At 36.3% G+C, this 13109-nt stretch overlaps 3 protein-coding genes and 5 non-coding genes across 8 annotated transcripts; 6 read left to right on the top strand and 2 right to left on the bottom strand.

The window, feature by feature from the left end:
- Positions 1 to 846: 846 nt before the first annotated feature.
- On the top strand, positions 847 to 1811 carry PKNH_1339800 (conserved Plasmodium protein, unknown function; the record flags this gene model as incomplete). The annotated part of the gene is made up of 3 exons (XM_039113560.1): positions 847 to 1207; positions 1341 to 1435; positions 1767 to 1811. 3 exons carry the CDS (start codon positions 847 to 849, stop codon positions 1809 to 1811), a joined length of 501 nt encoding a protein of 166 aa, XP_038969936.1.
- A 454-nt stretch (positions 1812 to 2265) lies between these two features.
- On the top strand, positions 2266 to 2676 carry PKNH_1339700 (calmodulin, putative; the record flags this gene model as incomplete). Its single annotated transcript, XM_039113559.1, has 1 exon — positions 2266 to 2676. The coding sequence occupies one exon, from the start codon at positions 2266 to 2268 to the stop codon at positions 2674 to 2676; it is 411 nt and encodes a 136-aa protein (XP_038969935.1).
- A 1078-nt stretch (positions 2677 to 3754) lies between these two features.
- On the top strand, positions 3755 to 3826 carry PKNH_1339600. The gene has a single exon. It is a non-coding gene; the product is annotated as a tRNA-Pro (tRNA).
- Positions 3827 to 5262: 1436 nt separating this feature from the next.
- On the top strand, positions 5263 to 5381 carry PKNH_1339500. The gene has a single exon (XR_005506407.1). It is a non-coding gene; the product is annotated as a 5S ribosomal RNA (ribosomal RNA).
- A 491-nt stretch (positions 5382 to 5872) lies between these two features.
- Positions 5873 to 5991, top strand: PKNH_1339400. The gene has a single exon (XR_005506406.1). It is a non-coding gene; the product is annotated as a 5S ribosomal RNA (ribosomal RNA).
- A 1052-nt stretch (positions 5992 to 7043) lies between these two features.
- Positions 7044 to 7162, top strand: PKNH_1339300. The gene has a single exon (XR_005506405.1). It is a non-coding gene; the product is annotated as a 5S ribosomal RNA (ribosomal RNA).
- Positions 7163 to 8199: 1037 nt separating this feature from the next.
- PKNH_1339200 lies at positions 8200 to 8501 on the bottom strand. The gene has a single exon (XR_005506404.1). It is a non-coding gene; the product is annotated as a signal recognition particle RNA (non-coding RNA).
- Positions 8502 to 9834: 1333 nt separating this feature from the next.
- PKNH_1339100 (ATP-dependent RNA helicase DBP4, putative) lies at positions 9835 to 12621 on the bottom strand (the record flags this gene model as incomplete). Its single annotated transcript, XM_039113558.1, has 2 exons — positions 9835 to 9878; positions 10047 to 12621. 2 exons carry the CDS (start codon positions 12619 to 12621, stop codon positions 9835 to 9837), a joined length of 2619 nt encoding a protein of 872 aa, XP_038969934.1.
- Positions 12622 to 13109: the final 488 nt, after the last annotated feature.

Here is a 13109-nt window from a genome sequence, read left to right as displayed (position 1 = left end):
ACATTGTCACACTGTCACATTGTTACACCTCAGTAGGAGCTCCTTTTGCGTGTATTCGTTCTTAACTTATGTTTGTTCCATCTTTATATGCGCACAATGGCAAATTTGCACATGAGCGAATATAAACTATATCTGCCTACATTCCCGATCGCACATTGTTCTACATAACTGTAAGAACACACTGATGTGTGAGAACGTGCGCGTTGACTGCAGAGATTTATGTGCTGCGCGAAGGGGGCATGTTCCAACGCAGATTTATTTCCTTAAATTTTGCACCTGAAATTTTTTTTTGGCGCTATTTTCCTTTTTTTCATTCACCAGTGAATTCTTTCCTTTTTCTTTTCTTTTTTTTTTTTTTTTTTCGACTACGCGAACGTATTAAAGTGCACTTATTGTACGTGTACCAACGGGTACGTTTTTATGGCAAAAATGAGAGCTATTCTTGCGCGGAAAAGAAAAGTGAAACAAAGCAGGAACACAGCCATTTTCCTGGGAAACCTTCATTTAAAGCAACTTTTTCACAATTTAAAAAAAAAAAAAAATGAAAAAAAAGGTAACCTACCAACATTATTACGATGAAGTATATTTTTGCAGCTAATGCTTCTTCAAATTGAACGAACAGCATGTGTATTTATAAACCGCGGTTATTATAAAAGGCTTCCCCTGATCTGTGAAATTACATATTGATAAAATTACTTAAAAACAGGGCCTTCATCGCAGAATAGGGGAAAATCTACGCATTGGTACTGGTTCTTGCTGTTCTTTATGAAGGACAATTTTCTCCTTTTCCTTTTACACGTAACTCTCGCAGAATTGTTCCCGTCCATCTGATCGTTTTTTTAAAATATGCACGAAAATCAAAGAAATGATGAAAAGGAAACAAGGGGAGCCAAAATAACGAGGGAGAGTTTACTAGATGACCAATTCAAAGAAGGCGCGAAGGATAAGCTTTTTTTACTTAGTGACAAAGATGAAAATCTGAACAAACCGCCCGACACACCCCCAGATGAAAAAACAAAGAGGGAAAAACCGCGTTTCCACAAGGATTTAATAAGCAGTTCTTCCTTAGAGAAATACAAGAAATTTTTGGCAAAGATGGAGAAATCGAACGAGGACTTAAGAAATATGGATACAGAAAGCGTGAGGATTGACAAGGACATACTTGATCAGTCCTGTGAGAATAGCGACGAAGCATGCGTTTTCATGGGTAAGCACCATGTATTTATGTCACATCCGTTTAGTTTTGAGAACAAAAGACAAGCTGAATATTCATGTACATATGTGTAAACTTGTATGTACATTTCCCTTCGAGACGTTATTTCCCCTCTTTCGCGGTGTAGACATTTCTATGGGCATTTTCGACGTGTGCAACGACAACATCAGCGAGAGCAAACTTAAAGACATGAACATTACAGTAGCGGACGTTGCAAATCAGGTAGGGGGGGGAAATCGACCAAGGCGTCCATTTTGAAAATGCGTAAAAAAAAAAAAAGTGCACTCTGTTTTGAGAAGTAATGCACAGCTGTTTTCGTGGAATTACAGCAGTTTTCTCGATTTCGTTTGATAGAGAGAATATTATAATTGTCCGTGAGGAAAAAATGGATTATTCCTTCTTTGGGAGTTTTTTTTCGCAATAATAGCTACATTTTTTGGACAACAGTTGCTACTTTTTCAAATAATGGCTATTTTGCTCACTTAATGGCTGCTTTGTTCACATAATGGCTTTTTTTTTTTTTTTTTTTTTTTTTTTCTGAACGTTCATGCAGGAACCAGAGGATCAGAGCGAGGAGGGGTTAATTCAGGAGATGTAGAAAAAAAAAAAAAAAAAATATGTGAAGTAAAATTAGCTACCCTGGCTGCGATCTGTCTAGCTATTTTACTATCCAGAAAAAAAAAAAAAAATTTTGACAATATTAAAGAGAATGGGAAGAATTTTCTCAGTTTCTTTTCAACCCATTTGTTTCCGAGTGTAGTTCCCATTTTTTTTTTTTCCCATCGCAACAGCTAATACATTTTTGGTGTGAAGACTTATCCTGTTTATTGACAAAAGTTGAAAAGAACAAATTTGACTTTCTTTTTTTTTGGCGACCCGTAACGTTTTCTACCAATTGCCACAGTTTTTTTGTTAATTTTGATAGTAGGACTCTCGAGTTACTTTATTTTTACCTCTATTTTAGGATCATAAAATATTATTTGCATTTGCGCGTGTGCACCGCGTAAACTGAACACCATTTTACGCCAGATTTACCTTTCCCCTTTGTCACCATGGGCAGGACAGGTACCATAATTAGGGAGTCGTTCAATATAATGGACCAGGACGCCGACGGCTACATGAACTTCAACGAATTAGTATATGCCCTAAGACTCATCGGAATATCGACCGATTATAGGAAGCTGTATAAAAATAACAAAATCATTTATAACGTAAAAGAGTACTCCAAAATAGCAAGGAAGGAGCTAGGAGAAGTGACCCCTCACGAAAAATTAATACACACTTTGAAAAAATTAGACAAAGATAACACTGGCTATCTTAACGTAGATACAATAATTTTTTTAGTTATGACAATGAGCAATGTTTTATCTGATGAGGACTGCAGTAATTTTAAGAAGTTTGTTGATCCGGACAATAAGAGTTTTATATCCTTAGAAAATTTTGCGCAGAAGATACTTTCCTGAGCCCGACTGTGGAAACATTGTTGTGAACGTTTATTCGTTTACGTAGCGAAGCAGTAATCCGCCTATACTGCTTTACGTTTGTTACCCTTTTTTTTTTTTTTTTTTTGTTCTTAATGGAGAAGTGGTGCCACTTTCTCCTCTATTTCACACAGTTTATTTTTCTCTCTTTAAAATGTTCCCTTTGGAGAAAAATGAAAAAAAAAAGTTTTCCTTACCTCCTTATCATATTGAACCGACGGACGTATATCAGGCACAAGTCGTTAACTCGCCCTGAATGAACTCCACGAAATCGCTTTTAAATTTATCTTCTTCGATTAATATGCTTGCAGATATGTCCTTACGGGGTGTATAAATTGCTCACCATTTTGAGTAAGCATCGGGCAAGCACGCATATATAGGTATGTCGGTAGTTAATGGAAATTCCAAATGTGTAGAGTACACGTTGCTACATGCTGCATTAATTCCTTGTCGTAAAAACTGTTTTAACGGAAATGATCAGAAATGTAAGCTACTGTTATGGTGCAAGATGAGAGAACGGGAAAGCAAAAGTAGGGACAGTTTTTACTCTCTCCCAAAATGGACGGACGAGAGGGGGAGGGTGCATGGCGCGCCACAGCAATATGTATTAGGAGAAAAGTAACCTTTCGTATAAAGAGAAAAGTTTCCATTACACATTATCACGGTTGTTATTCCCATCCGCATTAAAGAAGTTATTTCAGGTTTACCCTTTATCGCTTCTCCTTCTACGGGAGGGATATTCTCAAATGGGAAGTGCCATCCATCATTATATGTGGTATATCCTTCTCATGCGGTAACATGTATTCCTTTTTGCCCCACGTTAACTGCTCTCTTTACGTTTCACTATGCTCTTGCATAGGAGCATAGTGCTATGAATATGCAAGGATATGTTCACTTCCTTATTTTTGGAATCCGCTTATGTGGTAATTTAAATTGTGATTTTTTCAAAGCGTGCTCAGGTTATGAGGCATTAGAATATTTTTTTCTTTGTTCTTTTTTTTTATTATATGTTCAAGGATATAGGGGATTTAGGGCGAAAGAGTAATATATAATAAAATGAGGCTACTTAGTCTAGTGGTATGATTCTCTCTTAGGGTGGGAGAGGTCCCGGGTTCGATTCCCGGAGTAGCCCCTAGTGTTTTTTGCTTTTGAGGAAAATAAAGTAAAGAAAAAGCGATAAAATAATTGCATTAAATGTTATTGCTCAAAGTAATACGTGTTTGGAATTTTTTTTTTTTTTTTTATTTATTTACTTAATTTTTTAAAATATGGGTTATTTATTACAGCCCAATGGAAGGAAGAAGATTGGAAGTTTATATTACCTCCTTACAAATTGCAACAACTACGTTTTACCCGTTCAAGGATGGCGGTGGAAAAGGGTAGCTCTGTTTATGCATACAACCAAGTATAGGATGCCGTATAGAAAATAGAAAAAAAAGGATTTCTTCCTTTTTCCATGGAAAATATAGTTTTTTAATAAAGCCCACCATTAGTATGGAAAGCAGAAAAAATAGGGTACATTTTGTTCATAGCTTCTGTGTAAATATTCATAACCGGTTTGATTGTTTGACGCAGTACCTGTTCGATCAGTATGTCCCGACCAGATTGGGAAGGGGCATATGCAGGGATAACGTAGGAATGAATGGTTAAACGCATTTGCAAATATTTGAGCATATATCACCGAAGGAATGGTGTTTCGGTTGTTATTAAGAGTACAATATAACTTGTCTCTATTGCATTGGAATGCAGAATACCTATTAGGAGGTTACTGCCATCGGGTAAGAGTTGTGCTCCCAGTTTTCTTAGCAGTTGGGTGTCGTCTTTTCTCACACCTCGTGGCTATGTAGAGTAGTATTTTATGCTCCTCTTGTTGATATTTTTCCTTTTCGTACAAGTGGGAGATAACTGACTGCATCCAAATGAACAAGATGCAATATTTCGCTATACACAGAATAGGAATAAAGCATTGAGTGTTCTACCCAAGGATGAGAAAGAAAATGGTGATACTGCCAGGAAAGAAGTGATACTTATAGCCAATTTTGGAAAACTATCCTTTACTGAACGTTAACATAACCAAAGAACGAAAATTCCTAGGTGAAGAAATATGTTAACATAGGGCGTAGTTTATGTTAACTGCATAACTTCATTCAACTTTATATTTGCTCCTAATTTTAAGCTTAAATTGATTTCTCAAAAGTTGCCCTGAAAATATGCATAAATTTGCCCAGTTGTATAATAATAAGAGGTATATTTTATTTTATTTTTTTTTTGTTAACTTTCTTAAAAATAAATTTACCAAACTTTTGCAATATATTTACGCAAAAACTTGAGATAATTTTTTCTGCGTAAGAATTTGAAAAATATGGGGGGGGCGGGAAATATTCTTCACTAAAAATGACCTCAATTTTATTGAGCGATTTTAACCCATTATGTAGCTACAGAATATAGGGAAAAAAATTGCGGCAAATAAAAATATAAGTAGTGAATTATTCTCATGGGCAGGAGCAATTATGACTTCGACTAAACTAAGGGGAAAAACATAATGACTTCCACGGTGCCTTATACTTTTGACTCGTTCACACTACAGTGGCCACACCAGATCCCATCAGAACTCTGAAGTTAAGCACTGTAAGGCTTGGCCAGTACTGAGGTGGGAGACCGCTCGGGAACACTAAGTGATGAGTCATTTTTTTTTATGGTCCTCAGAAAAGGAAATAAATATTAAGCAGGACATAAGAATACTATATCAATATATTAGCATTTTTATTGGTATATGAGTAATTTTTATTTCTTCCCCTATTTCAAAAAGAAATGGAGGAATTATTATGCCACATTAGTGAAAAATTATTTTCCCATGGGAAGGGCTCCCAATTTTTTACGAAAAAATGGGTTCAACTGTGCATTGGGATCCCATCGGAACTGTCAATGGAGAAAAGGGCTATGGAGAAACTTCTTACGAAATACATTTTATAACGGGTTCGAATTTATTATTTTATTTTTTTTTTTTTTCATTTTGCCATAATAGAAATTAATATTGACGGGCTCCGCGAAAGGTTCGTGAGAAGCAATTCATTAAATGTTAACCCGTAAAATGCACCATCAATAGGTGCCCATTAAATGATATTCTATCACCTTTGATGGGGGAAAGCATAATGACTTCTACGGTGCCTTATACTTCTGACTCGTTCACACTACAGTGGCCACACCAGATCCCATCAGAACTCTGAAGTTAAGCACTGTAAGGCTTGGCCAGTACTGAGGTGGGAGACCGCTCGGGAACACTAAGTGATGAGTCATTTTTTTTGGGTTACAAAAAATTTACTCTTTTTACCCATGGGATGATGGAAAAATAAATAATTTATATTTTAGTATAAAAGGTGACCTTCTCATATTATGGATAATAAAATAATAAGGGTGATTAGAATTTTACTTATAAGAATACAGCAAAAAATGAAGGTATATATAAATGGAAGGAAAGAATTACTTGAATTGTTTTCCCATAGCCCTCAAATGGTGGAAACAATTGTGCCCTTTTTATGTACCTAATTTATTGGGGGGGAAATTGAAAGAATTCTTTCTTCCCCTGGCTTATAAAATAAATCATTATTACCCCATTTGTAAAACCTTACTTTAAGTTGCGTAATGTTTCCTTTTCCTTATTAATCTGGCTCAGTCGATGTTTGGGGGGAAAATCGAATTGCTCATGGGTTGGTTATGTTCGGGAAGGGAATTCGTTTACATAGGGACATATTTTTACAACAGTGTTCCTTTCAAATTTTACGATTTTAAGTGTGTTCAGGAAGTCTAACCTTTTGGGGAAAGGACCCCATTGGTTTTCAAGAAAGATATTCCGTTATAGTATCTACCAGGACGGTTTATATGTAGTTATAATGAGAAGTACCCATAATTCGAAGTTCCTCCTTTTCAAAACTGTGTTCTTATGATAACCGTTTCAGGGGAATCTCTATATCTTTTTCTATATTTTTGGCGCTGCGGCTTTTTTTTTTTTTTTTTTTTCTTGAAATTCGCAATGCTCGAAACCAGCCTCAAATAGTATTATTCTTTACGCATTTAAATTGGCATATACAAAATGTTCCTTCCTCCTTGGGGGGGGAAAGAAATGGACTGATTACTGTCATTTTCTTTAAGTGCCGTTCCAGTTGATATAAGAACTATGCATACGCAAAAGTGCGCAATTAATATATGTATATTATGGCCTTTATGTGTCCCATATTATATACGTAGATTTATATGCACTTTGGGTGAAGAATAACCGATACTCATGTGAGTCAATTACCTTCAGTGGGGGAGATTGGGAACAATATGACCCTCCTGGTGCCTTATACTTTCGACTCGTTCACACTACAGTGGCCACACCAGATCCCATCAGAACTCTGAAGTTAAGCACTGTAAGGCTTGGCCAGTACTGAGGTGGGAGACCGCTCGGGAACACTAAGTGATGAGTCATTTTTTTTTGGGTTACAAAAATTTTTTATTTGCAGCATTATCGACACTTAAGAGCACAGCATTAAAAAATAAAAAAAATAAGTAGAAGGCCCTGATGAGGAATATTTATTTTCTTTCTTCTTGTCGGGTTTTAATCGCTCAGCATTAATAAAGGGAGGAATATATTATGGGTTACAAAATTCCCAAACTACAGTTCCTTGCCATTTTTACCCATTTATATGTTAAGGGTCGCAGAATTTCTTATATTATGAGTATACTATTCGAATACATATTTTTTTTTTTTTCCATCAGGGGGCCTATTTTTTATATTGAAAGAATGCGCCATCGATATGGGCAAAAACATAGCTATTAACTTGGAACAATATTATTGCATCTTGTTCCTGTATAGAGTTAGTTTCCCCTCGTGCGCGCCCTTACTTATCTTCATTAAGTATTTAGCGTAGCAGAAGAGTTATATTATACTTAACAGTTTATACTGAACACTAAAAACTTCACTTTTTTTAACTTTACTGTGTAAGATTCACTATTGCAGGGGTAAAACTGACCAAAGGGGAAAGTTCCACATTTATGAATAAATTTTATATGATGGGTGATGGATGGGTCATTTAGCCTATTTATTGTTCATTCTCAGCTCTGAAATGGAAATTAGGGAAATAAAAGAAAAAGAAAGAAGCCTTCTATGTGAGAATAAATATACCTGACGAAAAAAATTAGCATCCCTTTTAACACTCTTCGTATGTTCATTGAGCAGGGAAAGTAATTCATCAGTAGTACCCAAATGTAGAAAGGTGTTTCGTTGGAAAGATATAACCCCACTCAGTATGATCAAAACTAATGCATAATAATGCAATATTACCATAAAAATTATATACTCCCTCATGTATATATTTTTATTCTCCATGATGATATATATATATATGCATCATTACTAAAGGCTATGGGTGGTATCAATATTTCCAATGTTTTAAATCCCAGTACGCGCAATATGAATACCCCCTCCCTTTTTCCTTCTTTTTTTCCCCTTGCGCAAAAAAACAATGGTGCACATACCCTGCAAGAGAGATTCAGACACCTGGCCCGCTCAACCGTAATCTTCGCACCGTACACCAGCGACCACTGACCCTGCTCTGTTTCCAGCCTGAGGCGGTTTGCAGTTCATTATTACTTCAATATGTTCTCTTTCCAACAGAACACATTCAGTAACTGGTGTCTTGCAATAGACGGGAACGGACGTTAGGCATTGGAATATCCTCTCCACATTGTAGCATCCCATGATTTTTGCAAATAAATTTGCGCGTCTCATAAGTTACAGCTGCATACCCGAAGGCATGCAGCCAGACATAAGTCATATAAACTCATAATGTACGTACATACTAAAAAAAGGCCATTTCGGTCACTCAATTTTCGGGGCATTTTTTCTGCCCACAAGGAACGTCCCGGTTCATTAATATTTTACCTGTGAAGAGCATGACCCTTTGGGGGAAAAATAAAAATTATGCTTATATACCAATGCTGCAGTGGCATTGAAGCCTTTTTCACACGATACCTAAATTGCGTGGAACGCATATTTGTGTGGGCCTAGAGTAATGCTCAACGTGTTAATTCATTAAATTCCGCCAAAACTGTAATTTTCATTCATCAAAAAAAAAATAAATAAATAAATAAATACCATTTAACATGAGCACTTCCACCGCATAAATGAATTTTTTTTTTTTTTTCTCCAATTTGTTACGTTTTCCTTCGACTTTCCTCTTCCGGGCGTGGCCTTTCGGAAGAGTAACTCCTATTTTGGGCATTTACAATTTTATGGAATTGTTGTGATAAATTATATATATGTATATATGTATGTAAATAGAGCTAATTCTCCCACTTTGTAAAAATGCGCTTTTGTAAGCCTTTACTTAGGGGACATTTGCGCATTTAGCTCCTTCACTATAGGATTATGTTTCCTACTGCAAATTGTAGGAACACGCCAGTTACGAAACAAAAGCCTATTGAGCCTGTCCAATAAGCCCAACTATTTGCAAGTTCGTCCATAAAGTAATTCTCATTTCCTCTTATTGCTCTCCATTTGTGCATCCCCACAATTTTACATATACGCAGGTAATGATTTACAAATTAGGACCCTCCCTCCAGCTCATTCCGTAATCCATCTTAGCAACAATTCTCCACTTCCTTATATCATTAGGAGTATAAACCAAATGAAACATTGCCCCTTGACCAATTGGTTCGGGGGTAAACTTACTCACCCTGATTCAATTTATGTTCTCCACTGCACCGAAGCGATGCTTTTCTTAATTCGTAAAAATTAACCACAGCCATGGGAGTTTGTGGGAAAGACTTTCTTTATTTTCTACATTTACGGGGAATGATAAAGGTATGAATTCATGTCCCTATTTTCTATGTGCACCGTGTGCAAACCGCTTGCCATTTTTAAAATGGCGAAGTTACAGCAGTAGTTTTAAATGACAAAAAAAAAAAATAATAATAAATACGTCCATAGTTGGACTCTCTAAAGGCAGGGTATCACTGCATGGAGAAAAATATACCATTAAAAGCACCTCTCAAAATGAACGGTGCTATGATTAGCAAAAGAACAAAAAAAAAAAAAAAAATGAATACTTCTGTGGTTGGGAATTAAACAAAAATAGTCCGGGCATGGGACGAATTCGACTATAAAAACTGCATCACTTTACTTTCCAAGTCGGATATGTCTTCTGAAAAAAAAAAACAAAGAGAAATTTTCATATGTGAGAAAGTAAAATAAAATATGCAAGGCTGGGGGGAGGAGCTAAAACTTTTGCTATTTTGCGAACACACACATGTATATTCATAATAAGAGAGGGGAAAAAATAAATAAGTATAAGACACAGTGTGCTTCTTACCATTTTCGTTTTCCTCGGGAGTAGCATTAAGTTTTCCCTTATTCAGCAAGGCCTTTTTCCTTTTCACAGTATGATTATCTTTACGTCCCTCCAACTTTTCACCCGAAAGTTCGTCACTCTGGGAACTTCCCGATTCGTCACTTTCTCCGGTGGGTGAATCTGTGGCGTCGTCTGAATACTCCTCGGAGTTATTCGGATGTTCACTTGCATCTTCATATCTTAGCTTGCTCATTCTTCTTTTCTCGTTTTCCTTTTGGATTTTTTCTCTGAGCAACTGAATGTACGTATTTCCACCAGGGGTAGCACCCGCGTTCTTGTCACAGCCTTCGTATTGATCTTTTCCTTCACCGTCATCGTCACTATCGTGTTCGCTCTCCGTGCCTTGCACATCGTCTTTCGTGTCTTCATTCAATTCGTTTACCAAAATTTTTAACTTCACCCCGTCGTCATTGATTTCATTTCCGTTGTCATCATAGAGCACACTCTTGCTTAGCGTTTTAGCTACCTTCACTCGCTTCTTTCGCTTTTGGGTTGGTAACATAACTGGGCAGTCCTCCTCAATATGGGCCTCCTTTTTAATAAATAAATCTTCTTCCTCTTGTGCACCCAAATCTGGTAGCTGCGCTGCATCTCGTGGGGAGTTGTCATCCGTGTCCTGTCTACCATCAGGTTCGTGTGTAGGAACATCACCTTGATTTTTCTCCCCCTCCATAGGTGTACTTCCCCCCTTCAACTTTTTCCTTTTTAGTATTTCCATAAACTTCTCAAAACGAGACCTCTTTTTTTTCACTTCGACTTTCTGGTGCTCATCTATGTTCAACTCCTCCATCATGGATGAGGAAAATTCGATGAGTCCATATGAATATGCCAGCTGATTAAGGTTCAGCTTCTTTATGTCCTTGAACTTCATGACAATATATAAATGCCTCAGATAAATGATGAGAGCCTTTTTGGCCAAATACTTTATATCGACAAAGGCAGCATTTAGAGAGTGTATTTTATTGTTAATATCAAATAGCTTATTTTTTTTGATAAATTTTTCCTTAATTTCTATGTTATTTTCTTTTAGTACGTTTAAGAAAATTTTCTTGTTATCAATTTCTGTGGTTAGGAAGATTAGGCTGTTTCCCACATTGGTGAATCTTCCCGTTCTGCCTGACCTGTGAATGAAGGTTTCCACATTTTCTGGAAAATCAAAATGGATAACCCAATCTACAGAGGCAAAGTCCAAACCTCGGCAAGCAATATCGGTGGTGAATAAGCAGACGAAGTTTCTTTTTTTAGAAAAAAAATGGTACGTGTTTAAGCGGCTTGTTTGTTTTAGCTTTCCATGGAGTTGTAAAAACTTCATTACGCCAACTTTTATTTTTCTGAACACTTCATACATAAATCGAACTTGCTTACATGTAGAGAAAAAAACAATAATCTTCTTGTTCTTTTTGGAAAACAGGAAAGTGTACAAATAATTTATTTTGCTATAAATGTCACACTCGATGTAGATCTGTTTCACGTTGTTACTCTCGATATATTTGTCGTTGTCGTTAATGCTGACGTATTCGTAGTCCTTAATGTTGAAGGTTCTCAATATGATGCTTAAAAATTTGCAAATCGTGGCTGAGAACAGGCAAATTTGGCAATTTTCCTTCGGCTTGTACAGCAAAATATTCTTCAAATTGTCGTAAAAACTGCTATCAATTAATTTATCAATTTCGTCAATCACAAGGGTGCTCAAGTAGTCCAAGTTACAGTAGTAATTGTTTTCCAAGTGGTATAGTAATCTTCCCGTTGTGCAAACAATAATGTTTGCGTAACTAAAAATGGATTTCTCTCTCTCTTCATCCTTCCCGCCTATTGCGCAACATATATTTAGCTTATGATATTTATTTAACATATTTAGGACTTCAAAAATTTGAAACACGAGCTCCCTCGTTGGGGTTATTATCAGTCCTCCTAAGATTCGATTGTAGTTGTCAATGCTATTTCTGTACAGTTTCTCCACGAGGGGGACACAGAAACATAGCGTTTTCCCAGTTCCCGTTTGTGCCTGTGCATAGATATGCTTATTTAGCAAAACGATAGGGATAGACACTGCCTGTATGTTTGTCATGTGCACGAAGTTGTTTTCGTCTAGCGCTCTTAATGTTCTTTTACTTATTGGCAATGCCTTAAACTCGTGCTCTGTCAGAACATTTTTGTCTATAATCGTTAGATTATTTTTATAAACCTTATTATTTTTTTCTTTCTTCTTATCATCATTGTGGTTGCTATTTCCAGTAGTGTTGCTTTCATCTTCTTCATTTCCCCCGTTTTGGGAGTTATCACAGGTGTGGTCGCCTTTTCTAAAGTGGCTTTTCCATTGTTCTTCGTATTGTTTTCTTTTATTTTCCTCAACAAGAGCTTCTAACTTTTCATCGATATCTTTCTGCAACTGGGCTCTCTCGTCGACGTGGTTCTTCCCATCATTGTTCCTCCCCTGGTTTCCTTTCCTGTTCTTCTTCACTTTGTTTCCATAGTTTTTGTTAAAAATTTTGTTCTTTGGAATTGGCTTCCCCCTATTTTTACCTGACATGTTCATATTTTTTTTTTTACTCTTTTCCAAGCTAGCTATTTTTTTCTCTTACGACATTTACAAGCTGGTCGTCTTATCGTTTGCGGGGGAAAAGCAAAACAGGGGCAACTCCAGTGGAAACTTAAATGTATATAAAAGCGTATATATTCTGCGTATATATATACATATTAATGTTATTATAATTTAAATATGTAACCACTGCATTGCCCTGAATAAACGAACTTACAGAAATGATCTTCAAAAATGGCATAAACTCTATATTATTAAATTTTGCCCCAAATCGCGCATATTTATGCTTAGGCAAAATACGTGTTGCTACTGATCACAGTGAGGGGCACTTTATTTTTATTTTTTTCTTCCAATTATAATATTCTTTTTATGTTGCACGAAACGTGCATATAAGTAAAAAGATATGGGGGCAAATTATTTATAGCAATTTATTAAAACCCCATTCTTCTAGTTTTTCTGCGCGTCCCCGCTAAGGATCGAGTTAA

Source organism: Plasmodium knowlesi (assembly GCF_000006355.2).
Source record: "Plasmodium knowlesi strain H genome assembly, chromosome: 13".
Taxonomy (NCBI): domain Eukaryota; phylum Apicomplexa; class Aconoidasida; order Haemosporida; family Plasmodiidae; genus Plasmodium; species Plasmodium knowlesi.
The sequence above is the reverse complement of the archived record's forward strand: the minus strand, read 5'-3'. Positions and strand labels throughout refer to the sequence as shown.